A 20,806-nucleotide genomic window follows, 5' to 3' on the forward strand; every position below is an offset into this window, starting at 1 on the left:
TATCCCTCTTCACATCTCACTCCATCTACCTGGCAATGTTTTGATAAGAAATTAATGTCTCCCCCTGCCCCACGGCTGCCTCTCAGACATGGCTGGAAACTTTTGCGGGAACTTGAGGGTCTGCTGAATCAAGTGATGAAGGCTTAGATCTGGATGTGTTGAGTTAGTATAGGGCTGGGGTGTTGATCTGTGAGTGCCTTGGGTGGGGCCTGGATGAGGCTGGTTGACCTATTTGGAAATGTCTTTTGTGTGAAGTGTATCATTGGGCATGTGGAGGTATTATTGATATGAGAAAATGCTAAGTAACTGATTTACTATCTGAAAAGGGATTTACTATCGGGGAAAGGGAGGGAGGAAGAGACTGAACATAAACTGTGCACCTATGGATGAGGACAATGGGGGATGGGGAGGGGGCGGAGGGTGGGGTGGGAACCTGGTAGAGGGGAGAAGAAATGAGGAACAATAAAGATTGATTAAAAAAAAAAGAAATTAATGTCAACCTCTCCTTCATCCCCTCAAATGGTTTTAATGGACCACTAAAGCCTTGATGACAAGACCCAAACTTTCTTGGAGGACATCCATAGCTAGTTACCTCTTCTGTGTCATTTCTCATCATTCCCTCCTACCTGACCGCCCTGACCTCCCAGGATTGCTGAACTATTTGTAGCCTTCAGCTCAGTTGCACAGGTTTTTTCTTTGTGCTTATCTGGATGTCTTTTCCCTCTCTCCACAGCCTACTCTTTAACAAGACAATCCCCATTTGTCTCCTAAGGCTTAGCTCAGTTATCACCTCCTCCATAAACTTTTCCTGGCCAGATTTCTCTCCTTGCCTCTCCTCTGTCCCCACAGCACCCTAAACTTATTTCTGCCATACCACTGACCCACGCCTGTATTGTAGTTCCCTGTTTTCCAGCCTATTCTCCATTAGACTGCGCTCTCTTTAGGGGGAAGACACTAGGTCTTATTTATTATTTTATCAAGTTCTATCACAGTTTCTGGCACAAGGGAGATGGTTGATAAAGTTAGATGAATAAGTGAAAGAATAAGACTAAATTCATACATTCCAGCTTCAGGCATACTAACAGAGCACTACCTGATCACCCGCTGCATACCCACCAGTGACCTGAATAAGGTGGGGTTATAAAAAGTACAGCCCTCACTTTCAAACTGTGTAGAAGGTTAAATCACTCCTGTCCACATCCTACTAAACTGGCTTTTTATGCTCCATGGCTGCTTCAACCTTCTTTAGCCTGCCAAATGCATATGACTCTGGCATGGCAATGTACTGAGTGCAGAACTGGAACAAGCTGGGCGCTTCCATGAGGCTCACCACGGCCTCATGTTGCAAAATATTGCATTATCCCGGAGCATTGCCACTGCCTGCCACACAACATGAACTGTGGCTCCTGGTCACAGAAAATGTGTCTCCCACAAAATCTAGTGTTTGAATGCCTTTGCTGAGAATTAGCTTAATCCAGAAGTTTTCCCACTTTTCTTTCTGCCCTGGGATCATGCTCCAAGATCTAAAAGAAGCATTCACTTAATAGTTCTTCCCTGTTTCACCCCACCTCGCTCTATAACCTTGCCACCCCAGTCATCAGGTCAGGGCTCACTGGATGGAAAACAAAAACAACAACAACAAAAAACCATCCCTAAACTGGACTCCTATTACACTACCACTGTTTGAATTTTCTTACTCTTTGTACTAATTTTCCAGTTGATTCTCTTAGATAATATCTGTCTCTTTGAAAAGCACCTCCCCTCCTGCTACTTGCTTCTTCCAGAGTCACCCTTCCAGAGTCACACATACTTGCACGAGACAAGCAGAAACAGCCTTGCTGTCAATGTCTTCATCCATTGGCCTAGCGCCAGTGTTTCCCAAAGTGTGGTACGCGTACCCCCAGGGGTACGGGGAGAGTTTGGTGGGGGTACGCGTTGCACCGGAGTTTGGTGGGGATATGCACTGCACCGGCTTAGCTGCGCCTAATTCTACGTTCTCATGAATACGAGGGGTACTCAGCGTTACGAAAATTATAGAAGGGGTACACATATGTCAAAGGTTTGGGAAACACTAGCAAGGCCTGAAATACGGAAATGTGAATCAGAAAAAGCTATTGACCTTACCTATATTAAAAATTACATGAGACACTTTTTAAAATGCTATTGATGGTTCAGGGTAATAGTTCTTGCCTGGAGAGATTGAATAAAAATGAATAATATCATGTTATTAACTATCTGTTCAGCCCCTGTGGGAAAGGCTCTATTCACATATACTGGCACTGTAATTCTTAGCCACTCCAATTAGAAGCCATATCTGGCCCCTTTCAAGGTTCACAGCCCCCTGCCCCCACTGCACAAGCCTTTTCCTACAACTCAAGCCATTTGATATTGAAAGGAAGGCAGCTTGCTTCACTCCATGGACTCTTATTTCAGAAACACACGGCTTCGCATATGGCAGGTGCTGGTGAGCTTTCTGGTGGACAAAATAGCAATGCCAGTGGTCAATAGGTCACAGTGTCCAGCATAGTCTAGTTGCCCTATGGGCATACACTGATTGGCAAGGATGGGGGTAGGGAGAGTGTGGGGAATGAGCCTACAATCAAAAGTGAATACTGGCAGAATCTGCCTTTCTTGTGGGACAGCTATGGAAGAGAGACCCCCTCCCCCTCCCTGCATGGACAGAGCGCCAGGAGAGGTCACCAACAAAGACATTGTTCTATCTCATTATCAATTCAGTCCTGGTGGAAACCCTTGCCAGGGCCCTTAATTTCTTGAGTTAAAACAACAAATGAGGTGACCTCAGTACAATCTCTAATAGGTAGCATGGGCCAACAATTATTCATTTATACTAGTGCTTTTTGCATGACGGGCTGAGATGAAAATTTGTCCTCTTCCTGGCAAGAGCTATAAATTAGTTTTATGCTACTGTTAAACCCAGAGGCAAGAAAAGGGGGGAAGGGATTGGAAGTGTGGGAGGATCAGCAAATAAAGCCTGACTGCCTCCAGCCACAAAGCTACTTCCTGTACCACAGGCATCAGGAGGAGGGGGCAACAGAGGACAATGAAATTGGGCCACAAAACAAATTGATGCAGAGACTCCGAGATGAGACAGTGAGAACTCTTTGAGGATCTGAACTGCATCTCATTTTTCTTTCCATCCCCACTATCTGGCAGGTTTGCCAGATAAACTTACTAATGAATTATTGGATACATACAACAATTGTGTCTCTTTTAACCAGATCGGAATGAAACCAATTATGCCACATCCATGTAAGTTCTCCAAGACTAAAGGAGCCAGGAAAAACAGCGATGTTAATCTACACTTTTTCATGTGTATTGTTCTGTAAGTTATTAAAATTTTGTGATGAGAATATACTTCCTTCTAATCAGAAAAAAAATCTTTAAAAAAATTTTAATATCATCAGCTCATAGTTATCTGTGCTAGAAAAAGAGAACAGTGGTGTAGATTATCTAGAATTTGGGGTAAATCACCCTTGCCTGACTTTGGAATATGCTTCATACATTTTCCCCCCAGAAGACTTATCTTCCTAATTATGCTTTGCTCCCTACTTAATATTAGGATTAGTTCTAAGTCCCTGAGCTCCCTCGCCAGCTAATGAGCTAAACTGGATAGCAGGGAAAAGGCAGTTTGGAATGAAATGAAGTATGAGCTGCAGATAATCCACAGGCAGATCACTGAGCTCTGGCTGCACCCACAGGGGAGGCAGGAAGCTCTGGTGGCTCAGTTCCTGTGTCCTAAAGCCAGCTGCTAAGGATCAAAACAACATCACCACTGCTAACCCGGAGGCCTTGGAAAAGACCCCCCTCCCTTCTGCACCCTGGTTTCCCTGTGTGCAAACTGCTAGTGGTAATAGTCTTCACCTCCTGGAGCCCGGATTCCATAAGATGATGCATGTAATGTGCTTGTCAGAGGCCCTCAGCAGGTGTCAGTCAGGACAATTATGTTCGTGCCCTTCCACGATTTGTATTCACATCATACTTTCTTCCAGACTGTTTGAAACACATTTGACCTCTTCCTCAGATCCCCTAGGAGAGGAGCAGGAACCATCACTCTCATTTCACAGTCACGGAGACCAAGGCCTGGAAAAGTAACCCTTGAGTTGCCCTTGGTTTTGTAAGGCGTGGAAGTTCTGTTACCACATCTCAGTTCGTCATGAATCTTCATTGCCGTCTGTCCCATCCTCTCTCCACCACAAACAGTGAGGTTCGACTATCTATAGCTCTGTTTCTTTTCTTAGCTCAGGAAATGTGAGTTTTAACCTGAAGCCTATACATAGGAATTTGTGGAGATTAGCAGGGGCGTTACCGTTAATTGCTTGGTTGAGATCAAATGCAATGGAAGTGCCAAGTTCCAGTCCTGGGGAGAAATTGGAGAGACTTTGTTCATCCCCAGTCCTCGTTGTGAGGCTGGAGCATTAGCAGGGATGGGATCGAGGACCTGCCATTTCTGTGTTTTATGGAGGAAGGCTTCCTTCCAAAATACTACAATATCAGGTTCATGGAAGAAGTTTTGGCAGCAGTGGAATGGGAGAAGGTATGAGGAGGAGGATAAAGTCCTTCCAAACTCCCCTTCCTTTACAGATAATTTATACAGAAATCAGACCCTTAAAGTGGGTCTAGTCCCTTTGTCACCTCCTGTCTAAGGCACCTTCCTTCTCCTTCCTTTCCTCCTGCTGGGATTGACATTCAGAGAAGAAAAAACAGAAAGGACAAGGAATTTATACTCAGGCCTCTGTAAAACGCTGGTCTTACATCCTGATCATTCTCCTGCAAATCCCTCCCAGGCCTCTGAGAGCATTTTCTGCCCCTGCTGGAAATGTCAGGTCTCTGATGACCGGGACCACGTTTGCCTTGTTCACGATTTAAGCCCCAGCATTGCATATAGTAACTGCTCAATATGTATTGGTTGAATTAATGAGTGAGTGAATGAGTGAACGGATTTACTATGTAACAACAGAATGGTAGCAAAGAGGGTGATTTTTGTTTCTTTATGTATTGTTACTACTTAGAACTAAGAGGATGAAGCTACTTCTAAATTCTGAACTTGAAAACAGAATTAAACTAAATAGTAAGAGATTATAGACACTGAGCCAAACTGGCTAGGGCAAGAGCTTGGCTTTAATTAATAAATTCTCCATTTTCTAAACTAAATAATAAGAGATTAGAAAAAGTGGAGTGAAGGATCCTGGTTTTGATTCTGGTCAAGGTCATGTGCCTCAGTTGCAGGTTCCATCCTCGTCCTGCTTGGGGGTCCACATGGGAGCCAACCAATTGATGTGTCTCTCTCACATCAATGTTTCTCTCTCTGACTTTCCTCTTTTCTTCTACTCTCTCTAAAAATCAATGGAAAAAATATCCTCAGGTGAGGATTAACAAAAATAAATAAGTAAAAATAAAACTAAGCTCTCTCCTAAAAAAAAAAAAATGAATTTAGATACTGAATGAGAATGAGAGAGAGAGATAAAACAACTCCTCATTCTGTATTTAAAATTTTTTAAATTCCCTCAGATTCATGCTTCCCCCACCCCTCCTGTGAGGTTGGTCTGTGTTCAAAGCTCTGCCTGCGCATGAGGACTCCATATGACTGACAAGTTGGGGTAGCCCTCTGTTATGAAAGGACTTTGAAACCTATAAGGATAGAGGCTATAAAAGAATCAGAGAAGTAAGAGAAATGTCTGAGGTCCTAAAGAATCGTATATTTGATTCCGAAAGGGATATGTAGGAAGAGGTAAGTGGAAGGGGAATATCTGTTGAGCCTTTTGATCTTAAAAATGTGATCTGTGACCCAGCAGCCTGGGCATCCCTGGAGCTGGTTAGGGACGCAGAGTCGTGGCCCCAGACTAGACCTGTTGAATCAGTCTGCCTTCTCACAAGATGTCCAGGTAATGCGTGCACACTGCCGTGTCTGAGCCTCCCAGGCCCAGCCTTCTCTCAGCGGAGAAGAGCAAAAAGAGTTTGGCTGCTTGTGAAATTCCAAGAATGGGAGAGAGACTTATGCAAGTGCAGGGAATAAAATCCGGTGCTTTAGATTAGCTGAAACTTTACATGTGTCTTCTTTCCTATGACACTCCTAGAGCACGGGAACAAAGCAGGGAGAGGAAGCAAGGCCAGCCCCTGCTGCCTTCCCAGAAGTGATCCAAGCTGCAGCATTGTGTGGGCTCAGCCATCCTGGCCTGCAGACGCTAAGCCTGGGACGTTAATCTCCTCCCCCTCAGGCCGGTGTGAGATGCTGGTAGAAAGTGCGCATCCTCCAATGGGGGAAACGTGAATACAACAGGACCAAGTGGAGACGTAGCCATGGTGAATTCTGGAAGGAAATACAATTATTGACACAATTCCAATTGCCTTGAAGTGCATTGCGCTAATTATCTTAGCACACACTAATAAACGTGTTCCTTAGAGACACACAGTGGCTGTAATAACTTAAAGATGAATATTGGATGAATGAGTTATTAGGGACTGGCCAGACTGCTAACCTCCCAAGCCCAAGGGGTAGCAATTCTCTTGCTTTTCTATATCTCCCCTCGCTCCCCCTAAAGCCTAAGGTTTTATTAAATATGTACCCAGTGACTGGGAAAGCTTTAGAGTCAATAAAACACCTGCCCCACCTCACTTATGGGGATTTACTGAGAGCTGTCAGCAGCTTTTCACCGTGGCGCTGTAGAGAAAGAAGGAGCTATTGATTCAGCCAAAGTCAGGGGTTAGCCTTCTCTAACTGATGCGGTACTAGCATCAGTCCTCAGCCCCTAATCTGGTCTCAGAAGGGAGCCTTCTGCCTCTACAACCTGGGGACTAGGCCGACACCTTTCCAGGCATGGCTGTGGACACCTTCACGGCCTTTCATCTGGTTTTCAGGCCCAGTGTCTCCGGGGGAGTGTCAGCCACAACCCCTTCTAAGCCCACGTGACTCACTCTCCCTGGATACCCAACACCTGTCCCTGTTGCGATTCATTTCCAGCCTCCAGTGCCCCTAGTTATTGGCATCACAGCAACTAGATCTCTAGGTGGTCATATGAGCACCTGTAAAAATGAAAGCAAAGGCTTTCTAGTGTTCGTAAGTCCTTTATTTCTTTCTATTGAATATGTTCCTTCCTTCCTTTCTTCCTTCCTTCCTTCCTTCCTTCCTTCCTTCCTTCCTTCCTTCCTTCCTTCCTTCCTTCCTCTTCCTTCCCCTTCCTTCCTTCCCTTTCCTTCCTTCCTTCCTTCCTTCCTTCCTTCCTGCCTGCCTGCCTGCCTTCCTTCCTCCCTCCCTTCCTTCCTTCCTTCTTGTGTGTGTATAGCATGCAATAAAGAGCACAGATCTTTAGTGTATTGTTCCATGGATATACATATCTGTCTATATGTATATACATATCTATATCTATGTATGTAGGTATACCCATGTAGCCAATCAGGTAAATCAAGAGTTAGGATATTTCTGGTCCCCCAGAGACTCCATCTTATCCCTTTCCAGTCAATATGCCCCACACAAAGATAACCACTGTGCAAACCTCCTCATCACTGCATGTTTTTGAACTTCATAAAAATAGAATTATTAAGGATGTATTCTTCTGTGTCTAGCTTTTCTTATTCAACATGTTTTTGAAAGTTATCCATGTTGCTGTGTGCAGTAGTAGTTCATTCTCCTATTATAGGTGTGTAGCATTTCATTGTGTGACTATACCACAAAGTATCCATCTAAAGGATATTTAGGTGTTTTTCCAATTTTGATTATTATGAGCTAATCCTTCTATAAATATTCATGTATGTGTGTGTGTTTTTTAATTTCAAAATGCCCATTTTGTCAGGTGTTGAATGTAACTATAAAGAGTCTGAGATTTCATCCTGTTTGCAGCTCATCTCAGTTTCATGGATGATAGTGGATGACATGAGACTCCTGGGTCAGAGATGAAGGGCAGTTTGTTACCTACAGCAATAGCAGTAGCCAGAGTATTTGCATTTTTGCACTCATTCCTTGGGGCCCAATTCACACAGGGTATTACAGATAGGGCTGGATGATGCTGCACACACAATAAGGTTGCATTCAGCAGGCCCATGGTTCCAGCAGTCAAAGGCTATGAGAAAACCAGCAGGTCAGAGTTGGGGGGAGAAGAATGGGAATAGTCACATCAACATTCCAGTGGGATATATACTTTACTCAGGTCCTCTAAGATAGAAAAGTTTAAGTCCCAGAGAAATTTATTCATTCATTCCATATAAAAGATTTATTGAGCTTTCCATGGTACCAGATAATGTTCTAGAGACACAGCAGTGAACATAGCCACGTTCTTATTCCCAAGAAACTTACATTGCAGTAGGGAAGATAGTACGCAGAATAATCTATATATTATTCAGTAGTACCCATCTCCCCTCGTGATTTCACTCTCTACAATTTCAGTTACCCATGGTCAATCACTATGGGTAACTGGATTTTAAGTGGAAAATTCCAGATATTTTGAGAGAGGTAGAAAAGATCATATTCACATAACTTTTATTACAATATATTATGGCCAGGGGCCAGAGTATGTTATTACTGTTAATCTCTTATTGTGCCTAATTTTTAAATTAAACTCTATCATAGATATGTATGTACAGTCAGACCTCAGTTCTTGAACATCTCCCATTGCGAACAATTTGATTCTGAACCAAGTTGCTCATGGAAAAATGTCTCCATTTTCAAACAAAACTTTGGTTCTCAACTCAACCACTCTGTCATACTGATATCTGTATAATCAGTCATATGTCTCTCAGGTGACAAAGAAGAGAATGTGCAAGTATAAGTCAGTTTTTGCTAAACCTCATGTTATTAACATCTCAGGAAATTGTTCTGTGAATATTTTCATGTCTTTTTTCTTTTGTTGCTGCTTATTATTATTAAATTAGGGACCCAATGTATGGATTTATGCACCAGTGGGGTTCCTTGCCTGGCAGTCTGACATCCCCGAGGGTTCCCAGAGTGCAAGGGGGCACTCTGCAAAGTTTTTATCGCTTGGCAGCTCCTGCATTGAGTGTCTTCCTCCTGGAGATCAGTGTGGATCCTAGCTACTGGCCAGTCGGCCTGTCAGCTAGTCATCCTGTCACTTAGGCTTTTATATATAAAAATATGTACAATAAGTCACCATGGGTCCTATGAAGGTTAGGATAACAGCAAAGTGAAAAAGAAAAGTTGTAAGAATGATAATAGAGCTTAGAAACAAAATAATTGCAAAGTATGATAGAGGTGTTCACATGTCTGATATAGATACTGACTGTGGCATGGCAAAATTGATAATTAGCACAATTTTAAAATATAGAAAGGCCATCAAGAGTGCTGATGCTACTAAGGATGTGAAAGTGCTCACAAAATAATGATCACAGGCAATCGAGAAAGGTTAAAATAGGGTCTGGAACAGATGAATTTAATTTATATTATTTCTAATGGGAAAAAAATTATTTGGTTTTTTAATAAATCACTTCTCAAGCAGCTGTCCAGAATGAATTAAGTTATAGAACAGAGGTTCCACTGGCATTGGAAAAGCATCTATATATATAAAAAGGCAGTGACCATGACGACTGAAACGACCATTTCACCAGTCAACATGTGGTGCTAGCATAGATGCATAGACACAGGTAAAGTCTATGAGTAAACTAAGAATGAACAAGACAAATATTTGCCTTAATGGAGTTTGCACTCTAAGAAGGTTAGGTCAGGGATGAGAATTCAAAATTTCCACCAGCACAGACCTGAGGTGCCACTTCTCAGTGGGGCCAGAGATATACCCTGTAGTGGACTGGGGGCATGACTGAAGCGCTGGTACCAACGTGAAAGCAGGGCCATTCTGAGTTTTCCAGAGAAGCCAATTAACTGAATAGGAGGTAGAGCTTTTGATGCTGACTGGCATAGAAACCAACCAATCAGAACCAAATCTGGATGAACTGTGAGGAGCCAATGCCTGCCTAGGAAGTGGAGCTTTTGACGCTGACTGGCATAGAAACTGACCAATCAGGACCTAATCTGGGTGAACTTGAAGGCAGAACCTAAGGTGGGAGCTGAGGAGAGGTTTTTAAGAGCAATAGCTGTTTGATATAAGGTGTAAGAAAGTGGTTCAATTTTTTCATAACCAGTTTGATATATATGCAGTGATATATGAGAGCCAAGATTTTGATACCCTTAGAGATCCCATGAGGCCAGCATAAGTCCTTGACTCAGTGGACAGATACAGCAGTACTTAGGGAATAAGCTTCCGGGCCCATTCCTAGAGTAGAGAATCTCTCTGAAATCATTTAACCAATCTTCATAGCTTGAAAACTATGAATTTCATCAAAGAGAAATTTCTAGCATCTATTATGCTAATTAAGAAACTACTGGTTACACTCTGTGCAAAATGAATACAAAACATGTGAGGGTGATCTGCCGCAACATCTGTCACCCCATTGGGCTGATTCCACTGATATGCTGGCTAAGCTGGTGTCCATTTCCTCCATGTGCTTCCCTCCTCACACTGTGGAAGAGGACAACCTTCCCACTAGAAGAGAGAACCATCTTTGGTCAAAGGTATGAGCAGCTGCGCTCTCCAAACAAGCTCTCAATTAGGAGTTGTAGGTGATGCATGTGGCAATTTGCCTTTCTCATGAAACAAAGAAACCAACCTGGTTTCTCCAATGCAAACCTCTGCAGAAATGTTAATTACAGCTCCTGTTGTAAATCAGAAATATGATGCTAATTCAGGCAATTGCCATCGTTATCTCTGGAATGTGGCCTTTCTAATCAAATAGGTGATCACCTCAAAGTGTGAATTGCTGATTAGGGAATTGATAACCCCTACAGTATAGGTTAAAAATGTACACATTTATACCACATCCTCTCCTCTAAAGTCATTTAAAGAAAATTATAGATATCATCTTCCACAGGAAGACCTCACCCACCTGTGAACCAAGTATAACTAAGTTTGAGAGAAAGGAGTGCAAGATACACTTTCAAATGAGGATGTTCTGTCCCAGGTGATAAAAGCCATTGTTTCCTATCTCACTTTAACTTGTTTCTTAACTGTTAGGAAGCGTTTCAGAGTCCTCCTGGGTTTTGTGGACACACATACAATCACGTCAGATTTTGAGAAAGAGAGGTGGGAGCCTATCCACTGATGCCCACTCCAGGAAAGTGGAGTGAGCAGCACTCGGCCTTCAGCCTTCGCTGTCCTTCCCAGAAACATTGAGGATTTTTCTCACACTACCAAGTGGAGCCTGAGAGCAGTTACAATCATTCTCTCTTCTCAGTGGACCTGATTCTCAGTTTGGTTCAGGCCTTGACTTTATCCCATTTCTCGGCCCTGAAATTGATAGATCCTCCCTTCCTCCAGTTGATAAACAGATGTAAACCCCACCTGCAGCCAGACATTCCTGAGCTCTGAACCACCAATCAGTACCTGCCAAATACCCTAAGCCCCCCGATTTCCTAAGACCCTAGGTCCCTAATCACCAATCAGCGTGTGCTGAGTGCCCTAAGCCTCGTCCCCTATCCTTAAAGGTGCCTGTACCCGGGCCCTTGCTCTCTTCCGCGCCCCCGCCTCCCCTCTGGAAGCAGCCAGCAGGGGTACTCTTCCTTCCAATACAGCCTGTGTGTGTCCGGCTACCTTCTCTATTTAATCTATCAGAAATAGTACCCCACGTACTTGCTCTTCCTCTCTGGGTGTAAAATGCATCGCTGCCTTTCCCCTTTCCCCCAGCACTGAAAACCCCAGTTAATTAACTTTCACAAATAAGGCCTGAGAAAACTCAGAGCAAATGTCCTTCGTTTGACATTGGGTACAAAAATCCTCCTTCAGCTGGGTTTCATTCGCATGGCCGTGTTCCTGGAAACAAGTGGAAGGGCAAAGCTGTCCACTAAATTTTGGGAGCAGACGCCGGAGAAAAGGTCACGTGATTTTCCGGGGCAGGTTCCGCCTTTGGACGCCAGGATTTAGAGAGATGGCCATTACCAACCATGGGAGTGTGGCTGATCCAATTAAGGAAGTGTTTTTAAATTCAATTACACCCTCAGTGGAAATGGTCTCACTAATGCTTGTGGAAAGAATTATATGCAGTCCATAAAGCCTAACATTTTTAAACCCAATTTTGCACAATGCTCTAAAGGTTAATTCAAGATCTTTCTTCCAAATGGGAGGGAAGGCGTCGGTGGACTGACTGGGGTTTATCAGCCTGTAAGAGTTCATTAGTTTTAATTAGCGTAATCACTAATGTTGCACTAACAGTTTAGTGAAGGAAAGTAATTACTCACACATCCACTGTATTAGATGGAAAGATTAGAATTCACTTTCCAAAGCGATTAGCATTTTGCCAATTAAAAGAATTCCTTCTTCCTACCAGCAGCCCTGTGACCTCCACTCACACAAAGATCATTTAAATGAAACGTATTTAGCATTAGAAAATGGAGCGGGAAGAAATGAAGAATAAGCCTGTTTTTATTCTTAGCATCTTCCTGGGGCACAGCAAGCACCCGGTTCTCCTGGAGTTTATAATGTCTCGCTCTATTTGCACAGTCATTGACTTCTGTCACTTTAGATTACACCCCCGGTGCTCTGTTACCCGGCAGCAATTAAAAAATGAAACGGCTAGTGGAAGTTGAGGCCTAACAGAAGCCATGGGACAGCCTAGGTGCAATGCCCTTTGCCAGAGTCCAATGATTGAACCAGTGTGGGGGATTGGTGGCTGGCCCCATCCTGAGCACCAGCTTGGAGCTGGCCCTGCTGGGGCTGCCTGCAGGAGCCCCCTAACACATGAAGTTGTATCTCTTGGGCCCTCCTACTGACTTCTATCAGGACCAGGCCTGGTGCCACCTTGGCGCCTCAGCTCAGGTTACAATTTTGGGCAAAATGATCCGACTGCTCTCCAGCACCATGGCCCAACTCCTCTCCATCCCTCCCAGGTCCTCCATCTACTTAATTACATGGGACTTGTCTTTTCTTCACTATCCCATGTTCTTTTAAACCCGGCTTCTTCTAACTTGCTATTCATCTTGTCAGCAAACCCTTTTGCCTGTTCTGTGAGAGCATTCATCACTCATGCTTTGCACTGACTAGAATAGCCATCTCCCCCATTTGCAGTCAGAGCCCCCACTGCATCCTGAATTTTTGTATTCTATCCTCTGATATACCCGTTTCTGCGAAAATAAGACAGTGTCTTATATTAATTTTTTCTCCCGAAGTTGCACTAGGTCTTATTTTCAGGGGATCTCTTATCTTTCCATGTGCTAGGTCTTATTTTCGGGGAAACACAGTATAACTACATTGAGTTACTGGGGCCGGAACAAGGATCTTATTCTGCTTAGCGTTCTCAGCCTGTTGCAAATAGTAGGTGGTGTATACACATTTGTTAAGTGGCCAAGTGAATTGTAGGTAGGAATTCTACCCTTCCCACCTCCTCCCTCAACCTCATCAAATCTCAGCCTAGGAGGGCCAGCTTGGTCAGATCAGCAAACATCACAGAGGAAGGAATGGCGACATTTGCATAGCAGGTGGGGATTCCCTCTTCACCTGAGCACCTCACCCAGACCACTTCCAAAGGGAGCCGACCCTCGCTGAGGGCATATCTCTGGGCTCTGCTTGGGTTCGGCCAATGGGAGACCCTGGCGAGAATTTGGAGGCTGGGAAGAAAGGGAGATCTAGGTATCTCTTTCCCACTCCTCCTTGCTTTGATTTCACATCTCAAAAGTTAGCCACACAGAACAGGATGGAGAAGATGGAAAAGGGATCTGGAAAATAGTTCACCCAGAGATTGTTTCTGAGATGGGAATTTCAGAAGGTTTGTCATCATGGCTCAGCTTTGGGAGAAGAGGCCCCGGCCCAGTGCACTGTTGGGGTCTCCAGACTCCCATGTTGGCCTGTTCTCAGCCCGGAATACTGCCCAGGGGCAAAGATCAGCTCACCAGGATAGGCACAAGTAGGCATGGACTGAGGCAGAAGGCCGCGGAGTCTTTATCCCAAAGCCCCTCTCTATGGAAATGCTCTCTTGATATAATACTTGATGTGGTTTTAAAGCTGTTTGATAAATACTTGATGTTGTTTTAAAGGCATTATTTCATTTGATTCCCTAATAACCCTTTGAGATAAATATTTTGCTGATGGGGAAACTGACTTACTCAACACTGCTGGACAAGTAAACTGAAGAAAACATACAAAACAACCAGAGTCTACTTTCAGGCTGTGATCTTCCTGGTCTATGACCTATATCACCTTTAACTGATCTGGCTCCATTCCCAGCTGCACCCCTTATAAGCTGTGTGACCTTGGTCATGTGACTCAACCTCTCTGTATATCAGTTTCTTCATCAATAAGACAAACACAATATGTTTCTTTCCTGGTTGTTGTAAAGACTAAGTGTGAGCCCTAGCCAGTTTGGCTCAGTGGATAGAGCATTAGTCTGCAGACTGAAGGGTCCCAGGTTCAATTCCGATCAAAAGGGCATGTACCTTGGTTGCAGGCACATCCCCAGTGGTTGAATGTTAGGAGGATTCTTGGACAGCCTGCTCCTTCCTGGGCCTGGTGGCTGTGCAGGTTGGTGCCAGCAGACTGCCCAGTAGCCGCCATCCAGGGACAGGGCAGGAGCACCGTAGCTCGCTCTCTGGGTTGGCAGCATTCCCAGGAGAGGTGCAGAAACTGGCAGCTGGGCGAACAACTGGAGGCAGTGCTGGCAGGTCCCTACTTGCCTATAGGTCACCTCCACTGCCAGGGTGGTCATCCCAGCACACCGTGTGTGTGTGTGTGTGTGTGTGTGTGTGTGTGTGTGTGTGTGTCTGTGTGTGTGTGTGTGTGTGTGTCCACTGCATGCCCTGATGAAAGGGAAGCTAGCTAGACACCTCAGCTATTAGCCACTCTCTGGGTCTGGTCCAGGGAGACAAACATGGGCAGTGCTTGTCCTCTATACACCGAAGCCAGGGGAGGGTTAAGTGCCCAGAGGCTCTGAAGTCCAGGAGGAGCTTGGAGAGCTAGGGCAGAAGGACACCCTCTCCCTCAGGGCACCCAGGGTAGGGCAGCCCTGTGACGGCCTCCTGCTTGGAGCGCCCCCCGCATAGCTGCCACCTCCATTCAGCAGCCCAGGTCCTGCAGGCTAATTAAGTTAATAAGAAAACTAAAGGGATGGAGGAGGGGCAGGGATGCGGCTGTGCTGAGTTAGGAGGTGTAACAAATGAATCTGTCTTTCAATTACCAGCTTTGTAACCCCAGGCACATTCCTACAGGAAGCCTGTTTCTTCACCTGAACAAAATGAATTACAGTCCTCATGTTACAGGGAGGACCCTTGTGAAAACAGCAGTTATCACATGCACACTAATGTCTGCTCTCCCCACACCAAGAAACATGCTATGTATTTTGCTCGTGGCTGTGCTCCCGGCCCCCCCGGGTCTGGCTATTGCAGGTGCTCAGTAAACGTTTACTCAGACCTGAGCAGAAGGTACCGTCATGGCTCTGAGGTTTTAAGGGCATTTGGGGGACACTACTGTGAGGAACAAAAGGTTAGGAGAGCCTGAGGGAGGAGGCTGCCTGGGACAGAGCAGAAGTGTGCCTGGGGGCAGAGTCCCAGGGGTCCCCGCAGTCCGGGCCAGGCTTCCTCTCTGGGGACGTTGTCTGGTTGCATAAGACCAGCTCTGCGTCCCACCAGTTACCTTGGAAACCATGAGGAGGGCACCCAAAACAGCACCAGCCCGGACGCCACTGGAAGGACAAGGGGGAACTTGCCAACATTTTTTTTTTAAATACTAGCAATAATACAATAAAATAGGAGCAATAATCCATTGACCTCCAGTGCCTGCACATAAGTATCGACAGTATCAAAAAAGCAAAAGAAAGGTTTTTTGTTGTTGTTGTTTTTGTTTTCTACAACTAAAGACCATCACACTGCATGTTCGGGGGAAAATTTCCTATCTGTTTGAGTATCTTATTAAAGAATCCGAAAGGCATAACTAGTGCATTTTCTGGACTGCGTTTGTAGAATATCAATCATGCAAAGCATTCACCGTGTCCTCATTTATCTTTCTAGACTTTTAAAAATGTTCCATTATATTTGGAAATTGTCTTCTTGTAGGAGGAATCTTTTGAAGGACCTTCTATTTTTTAATTGAGTAAATTTAGGTTTTGTACCGAAATGAAATGACAGAAAGGACTTAACAATATTTCAGCATCTAAATTTGGCAAAACATTCAAAAACAATTTTGTCCCCAAGTATTTGTCAAAACAGATAACAAGTGTTGGCAAGGATGCAGAGAACCTGGAATTCTCTTACGTGCTGATGGGGGTGTAAAATGGAGCTGCCCCTTTGGGTAACAGTCCCGCAGCTCTCATTCTGTAAGAAACAGTTTCCTCTCCCTGCACCGGAAAGCCTGCTTGTACCACGCTGGACACCAGGGAGTCTCGGCCAGGCTGGGAGACTGACCTCACACTAACTGACCCAACTAACAGCCTTCTCTTCGTCCCACAGTATGTGTCCAACTGCCGCGCCGTCACTCAGAGCGCTCCGGAGCCAGGTGGCTGCCCCCACCGCCCCCTGGCCCACCGCCACCGCCACCACCACGGGCACCGCCACCTGCGCCACCACGCCCACCCGCACCACCTCCACCACCAGCAGGCCGAGCTGCGTGCCAGCCGGGTGATGCCCTGCACCTGCCCCCTGTCCTCCTGCCCCTGGGAGGGCCGCCTGGAGGTGGTGGTGCCTCACCTGCGGCAGACGCACAGGGTGGATATCCTGCAGGGAGCCGAGATCGTCTTCCTGGCCACGGACATGCACCTCCCCGCCCCCGCGGACTGGATCATCGTGCACGCTTGCCTGGGCCACCACTTCCTGCTGGTGCTCAGGAAGCAGGAGAGGCACGAAGGGCACCCCCAGTTCTTTGCCACCATGATGCTGATCGGGACCCCCACCCAGGCCGACTGCTTCACCTACCGCCTGGAGCTCAACAGGAACCACCGGCGCCTCAAGTGGGAGGCCACCCCCAGGTCCGTGCTCGAGTGTGTGGACTCGGTGATCACCGACGGGGACTGCCTCGTCCTCAACACCTCGCTGGCGCAGCTCTTCTCCGACAACGGCAGCCTTGCCATCGGCATCGCCATCACTGCCACAGAGGGCTGCTCCTCAGATGCTGAGATGTGAAGTGAGAGGCCACCGGAGGCTCACACTCAGCCACCCCTCCTCCAAGGAACTCTGCTTGTGCCCTCCGGATCTCCAAATTCCTATTTATTCTTCTTCTCTCCCTGCCTCCCTTCCTTCTTTCTTTGTTTGTTTTTTTGTTTGTTTGTTTGTTTGTTTGTTTGTTTTTTGTCTCAGGTACTTAGTGGTGTCTAATAGTTGTCTGCCTTGGGCATTATATTATGTAAACATCCTGTGATTCAAGATCTTGGTGTAATGTTTGTCCTGATTAGTTGGAATAGTTTTACAGATCATTTTTATTAAATCGGAATGATTATTATTACCCCCCACCCCAATTCCCTTCTCCATGGCTTCCAAAATGAGCAAAATTCACCCAGACCACAAAGCAGACTGTTGGGGTTGAAAAGAGAGTTGGTATCCAAACCATTTCTCCCTTCTCTTTTCAGTCCATTTCAGGGAGAGCTAACTCTGAAGTGTGTGAGAACAGCTGGTTGGGAAGGGACCGGGCCCGTTCAGAGACACAGTTCAGACCAAGCAGACACAGGGGGCAGAGCTGTGCTGCTGGAGGTGAGGGACTGTGTCTCCTCAGAAGGCCAGAGGGCCCCGGGCTGGAGGCTCCATCACACGATGAGTCTTCTGGTTGGTCCCAGGGCTCAGGGCAGGGGCAGACAGGGAGCCCTCGTTGGCAGGCTGCTGCGGGCTTGCTCTCGGCCTGTGCCATCCTTTCCTGCTCTGGAATCAATGTCCTCACGTTCCTGGTGCTTTCTTGAAAACCTCTTCGCCCTCTTCTGAGCAGTAAAAAAAAGATGGGCAAGATGTGGGGAAAGAGAAGCAGCTGAAAAAAACACGGATAAAATTAATCTCCCACCTCTGGGAGGGTGTTCTCTCCTCAGAGAGTTTTAGCATCAAATTAAAAATCCATCAGTCCTTTCACTAGCAACGAGCACCTTGGTATCACGCAAAGAACCCACTGTGCTCGTGGAACCTTATAAACCAGAACAGAACCTCAGCTCACCATCAGATACGAGGAGCATGGAGTCTGTGCCCCGATCCTGGGCCTGGAGGGCTGGCCCAGGTCCTCATGTGCCAGGGAGGGTCCGCTTTCCTTCCCTCACTTTGCCAGTTGCTCTGAGAACCCCATTCGGCACACAGGTGTTATCACTGAGCAAGTGTGCACTTGGCACCGTGCTGCAGCCTGAATGAACGTCCACATTGCCCCTGTCTGGATGGCTTTCTCTTATTGGCTGTTAGAACAATTTGTCAACATCTTATTGAAATCTGTCACATATTTGAAGAGAATAGCATGTTTAGTCAACTTGGTCTCTTCTGTTCAAGGTGGACTATCTGTAATCTTTCCCCGTAGGCCCTCTTCGTCCTCCTTTTTGTCAGTTTTGCTCTCCCCTTGGCCACTCTCCAGTCGCCGAAGAAGCATGGCGCCAACCCCCACACCACGCTCATCAGAACCGAGTGGGCCTTTCGCCAACCGATGCTGCTCTCTGCCTCACTCCCTCAACCCAGCCCCTTGGCTGGATCCTGGCGGGCCTCCAAGTGAGCACTTAGTTTCAGGCAGCTTGCCCTGGCTGGCCACCAGCAAGCTTTTCCCCGCCAAAAATAATCAACCCTGAAACACAAAAATGCCCTTCCCTTAATGACCAGGCAATCCTCTAGCCCAGTGGTCAGCAAACTCATTAGTCGAAAGAGCCAAATATCAACACTACAATGATTGAAGTTTCTTTTGAGAGCCAAATTTTTTTCAACTTATACTTCTTCCAACGCCACTTCTTCAAAATAGACTCGCCCAGGCCGTGGTATTTTGTGGAAGAGCTACAGTCAAGGGGCCAAAAAGCTGCATGTGGCTTGCGAGCTGCAGTTTGCTGACCATGGGTCTAGCCACCTGTATCACCAACCCACACCGCAAGCACCTGAAGGGTGGTGCCAGTCAATAGAAGATTTAATAATGAAATCCCCTTTAGTCACACAGTGATTGCTAGGACCCTGGGGCTGAGGTTCCTTCTTTTAGAGCTGTAAGGGACCAATAAATATTGTATCACTGATGAAGGTAAGCATCAGATTACAACCTCCTTTCTCTTAGCTGAGTCAGAACATCCTACCAGGCACCAGCTGCCCCCCTCAGACCATACAGAGGGTCAAGAATAGGAGCAAACTGGGCCAGTTGATCAGCACGGAGGGACTGGCTCACCTGGCTCCTTGCTTTCTCCCAGGCCCTCACCTGGAACCTAAGACCCCCTTGGCTGCAAGTTGCTTCCCCGGAATCCACAGGTCCTCCCCGGTTTCTGCTACTCAACCACTTTTGTAGGATTTGTGCAGCATCACAGGTGCCCAGATAAATAGACAAACAAAACCTCAGTTAGAGCCTAGTGTTCCTGGAGCCTCAGGACTCCTGCAAACATTACCTCTGCCTTCCTGTGGTGCCAAGTTCCCTGAGCCAGACTGGGAATAACTTCACATTATTGCTATTGCTCCCACGTCTGTCTTAGGAATAAGTGATCCTAGCTAGGAACCCATAGTTTTGATTACTAGAAACTTTTCGCATGAAGGGTAGGAGTGCGTTATTTTTGTCCATCTATGGTCTTGTCAAGAAAGCCTCTTTCTATATCCACGTGTGAAGGATGGAAGCAAAAGGGGCCAATGAAAACAATGAGCAGAGACAGAGAGACTGGTTTCAAGAACAGGGGCAGAGATTGGTACCAACTAAGCACATTGTGTTGAGCTTTACAGTCATAAAGGGCTCCCTCGTTTGAGTCTCAGGTTAATCTCATTAGTATCCTCAGGATACTAAAAAAATAAATAAATAAATGAAGTTTCAGAGACATTAAATGACCTTTCCAAAGTCGCATATCAAGTGGTTGGGACCACTACTAGAACCCGGTAAATCAACCACAAACTTGGTGTTCCTTCAATAAGAAGTCTGACCCAAAACATTCAGCAATGTTCCCACCTCAATAGTGGACTGTGGGCCTGAGGGTCAGCTGGGTCTTGATCCTGGGGTACTTGGGGAAGCAGACAGACAGATTTGCTTTTAGAGGCATCACAGCTTGAAGAACTAGTCTACTTGGAAGCAGGGAGTGGGGAGGGGGGAATAGAAAGGTGTTTGAGGAGTGTGGGAATCCTCATGTATCTGATCACCCACTCCAGGCTCCTCATTCTAGACTCTCAGAGCCCTGGGAACTGGCTGCCTCATTCCATCCCATTCAGGTGCTGCCTTAATGGTGCACCAAGGAGTTTACTTAACAGCAAGAAGTGAGTGACCAGTATTAGAGCATTAGGCACCTGAGCTTGAGGGCAATTTTTTCAGGAGGTGTGGAGAGAAGGACATTTCTGCCCCTGCACCTGACCCCACACAAATGGTTGTTGCAGAAATGAAGGTCAGGCTATACAAAGAAGATTGTCTCTAACAATCAATCTCTGTGATCTTGCACCTGAGATAGATCCTATCATTGCAATTACTGTGGACAGTTTAGAAATAGATCAGGCGAATAATAATAGCAATACTCGTGGATACCACTTACTGAGGGTTTACTATGTGACCCAGTGGGCTAACTACTTGGAATATATTATTATCTCATTTAATTCCCATAACAACCTTATGAAGCAAGTACGTTATTGTATCCACAAGAAACTTAAGCTAAGAGAGCTTAGACACTTATTTAAGCTTGCACAGCTAACAAATGG

At 45.9% G+C, this 20,806-nt stretch overlaps 1 protein-coding gene across 1 annotated transcript in view; it reads left to right on the forward strand.

Annotated features, from left to right (window-relative positions):
* SIAH3 (siah E3 ubiquitin protein ligase family member 3) overlaps positions 1–17,909 on the forward strand; it is a 61,275-nt gene extending 43,366 nt beyond the window's left edge. The window contains exon 2 of the mRNA XM_036458241.2: positions 16,448–17,909. Within this exon, the coding sequence (XP_036314134.1) occupies positions 16,448–17,116 (669 nt within the window). The 3' untranslated portion in view covers positions 17,117–17,909. The remainder of the gene's footprint in view (positions 1–16,447) is intronic.
* Positions 17,910–20,806: the final 2,897 nt, after the last annotated feature.

Source organism: Pipistrellus kuhlii, unplaced genomic scaffold (genome assembly GCF_014108245.1).
Source record: "Pipistrellus kuhlii isolate mPipKuh1 unplaced genomic scaffold, mPipKuh1.p scaffold_m20_p_3, whole genome shotgun sequence".
In the NCBI taxonomy this organism is placed as follows: Eukaryota; Metazoa; Chordata; class Mammalia; order Chiroptera; family Vespertilionidae; genus Pipistrellus; species Pipistrellus kuhlii.